The sequence below is a fragment of the Berghia stephanieae genome, chromosome 6 (assembly GCF_034508935.2).
Source record: "Berghia stephanieae isolate SIO BIC M18660-M18661 chromosome 6, UCSD_Bste_1.3, whole genome shotgun sequence".
Classification (NCBI taxonomy): domain Eukaryota; kingdom Metazoa; phylum Mollusca; class Gastropoda; order Nudibranchia; family Aeolidiidae; genus Berghia; species Berghia stephanieae.
Genome location: NC_088365.1, coordinates 62,442,077 through 62,444,576, shown reverse-complemented (window position 1 = coordinate 62,444,576; position 2,500 = coordinate 62,442,077). Strand labels below are relative to the sequence as shown.

Below are 2,500 nucleotides of genomic sequence, written 5' to 3'. Positions count from 1 at the left end.
CTTTGCCTCAATATAGATATATTATCAAACCTATCATAAGATATATATATATATATATATATATATATATATATATATATATATATATATATATATATATATATACGGGGGCGAAGTGGACGAGTTGATAAATATATAAAATAGACGCGATTTAATGTTGTCAATAGTGACTAGCCGTCTGCCATCTGAAATAATCTTTTGGTTCATATAAATACAAAGCCAAAGTAAAAACAATGAATTCCAAGTGAGTGGGGCGTTTTGACCTGTTTTGAGGATGAAGCAACCATTTTATTTTATAAAATGATCACTATAAATACTTGTATTCATAGGGAATGAGATTAGCGGAAGAGTAGCGTCCCTTGATTGGACGTCACCGGCGGAAAAGTTATTAGATGGAGAACGTCATGTTGGTTGTGCGCATGAGTCTCTCGTCCCGATTCCGGTGAAAGCGGCATGAGACACTTCACCGAAAGCGAGGACGAGAGAGACGCATGCGCAAAACCATTTTGACGTTCTCTCTGTAAGGTGACGTCCAATTAAGGGACGCTACTCTTCCGCTAATCTCATACCCTTTTGCAACAATAAAGCCTCTCCAACTTTTTAGTAAGAAAATATCTAAGAATTTCATTTTTGAGGCTTAGAAAATATACGTTTTTTTTTCTTTTCTTTGTATTTATGAAACGAGCCAAATAATACTACGAGCCTGCGAATATGTATTTTTGCACGATAGAAAAATGACGAGTTTAATAAATACAAAGAAATGAAAGAATCATTTATTCTATCCCTCCAAGCAAGATTTTAAAATATTTTGTAACCAAATGGTATGGTATTATTACTTCTGTTCACCATAATTTGTATCTTTCTCTATCTGCTCGAATGACAATAGGATTCAACAGTCGTAACGTCACTTCCTTCCTAATGACGCATGGTAAATTAGCAACACTGGCTCTAAACTATCGGAACAATGGCGGACGCCGTATGAAATATTTCTCCGGCGAGCATAAAAGAGTATCCAGAGGGGAAAAAAACCCCATCAATTTGATCATGTTTTGACTTTTACACATTCTGATCACAAGGCATATGAAAAGGGAATGAAAAGTTCAAGCCAGCATGAAGAATAAAAAGTAATGATTTTCTTTGTTTAGAACCAAGATGGCCGCCGTTGCCTGGCGGCGAGACATCAGACTACTGAATCCTATTTGACCAAAAATAAAAACCTTGTATTTATATTCATCGCGCACCAAAAGATTATTTATAATTACCAATCAGCTGTCTTTTACACCAAATTTCACACCAATAAAATGTGCGAAAATATTCTACAATCATTGAATAATTTTCTTATTCAAACTCATAAAGCATTATTCAACTAGATATTACGTATCTACTAAGAAATGATCGGATTTTCCGATGTAAGGGGGTCTATTCTATCATGTCTATGGATTTATTAGATTCCTTAATAATTTACCGCTCATCAACGTTCACTTGCAAGCTCGCGGTGTTATGTGGCTCGCCAAGAATAATTAATTTAATAAATTGAGATTTTTTATATAGCGCAATATCCACTAAAATGTGCTCAAAGCGCTTTACAAGGGGTCCCTGGTCAACAGCAACATTTAACATGTAGGACTGGACATGACGCCTGTCAGGCCATATTACAATTTTTCAGACAAAGACAATGCTTTTAACGGCCAGGTACTCATTTTACACCTGAGTACGGTGAGGGAATGTGAGTAACGAGCATTTTCCAAGGACTCAACTATGCGCCGAGCGCGAGGCTCGAACCCAGGACCTTCCGTTCCGAAAGCGAGTGGCATACCACTAGACCACATAGCCGCCATGGAAACTCTTAGAATGACTTACCTATACCAATGCCAATGAGATATCGGAAAAGAATGACTTACCTATACCAATACCAATGAGATATCGGAAAAGAATGACTTACCTATACCAATACCAATGAGATATCGGAAAAGAATGACTTACCTATACCAATACCAATGAGATATCGGAAAAGAATGACTTACCTATACCAATACCAATGAGAAATCGGAAAGCAGCAAACATTTCCCAAGACGTAGAAAAGGCTGCTCCAAAATTTAGCAGAGCGTGGTACAAGGAAAAGCCAAATGTCACTTTTTTGCGGCCAAATATTTCCGACAGCTGTCCCGATGCGGCGGTCCCGACCAAAACGCCGGCCATTTGGATTGAGGTTATTGTTGCCTTGATCCACTTCCGGTCACACACAAGGTTGAACTGTCAAAGTACAAATATATTGATGCTATGAGTTTAGGTAAAATACTTACAACATCCAACTGTCGAATATAACTTACCAACTGTGTGTAACATTGAATGTTTATAGAGGGAACGAAATTACTCAGCTCTTTGGTATTGTTTTTAGCCACTAAATTGTATAATCAGAATTTAAACGTTTAAGGTTACACCTAATTTTATGTTCGTACATTATAGGTAGAACGACACTGACGTCACTCACCTCATTGTT

The 2,500-nt window shown here is 37.2% G+C and overlaps 1 protein-coding gene across 1 annotated transcript in view; it reads right to left on the bottom strand.

The window, feature by feature from the left end:
* Window positions 1-2,500, bottom strand: part of LOC144975906 (solute carrier family 22 member 4-like) — a 19,542-nt gene that overhangs the window by 6,852 nt on the left and 10,190 nt on the right. The window contains exon 4 of the mRNA XM_078920094.1: window positions 2,025-2,253. Within this exon, the coding sequence (XP_078776220.1) occupies window positions 2,025-2,253 (229 nt within the window). The remainder of the gene's footprint in view (window positions 1-2,024; window positions 2,254-2,500) is intronic.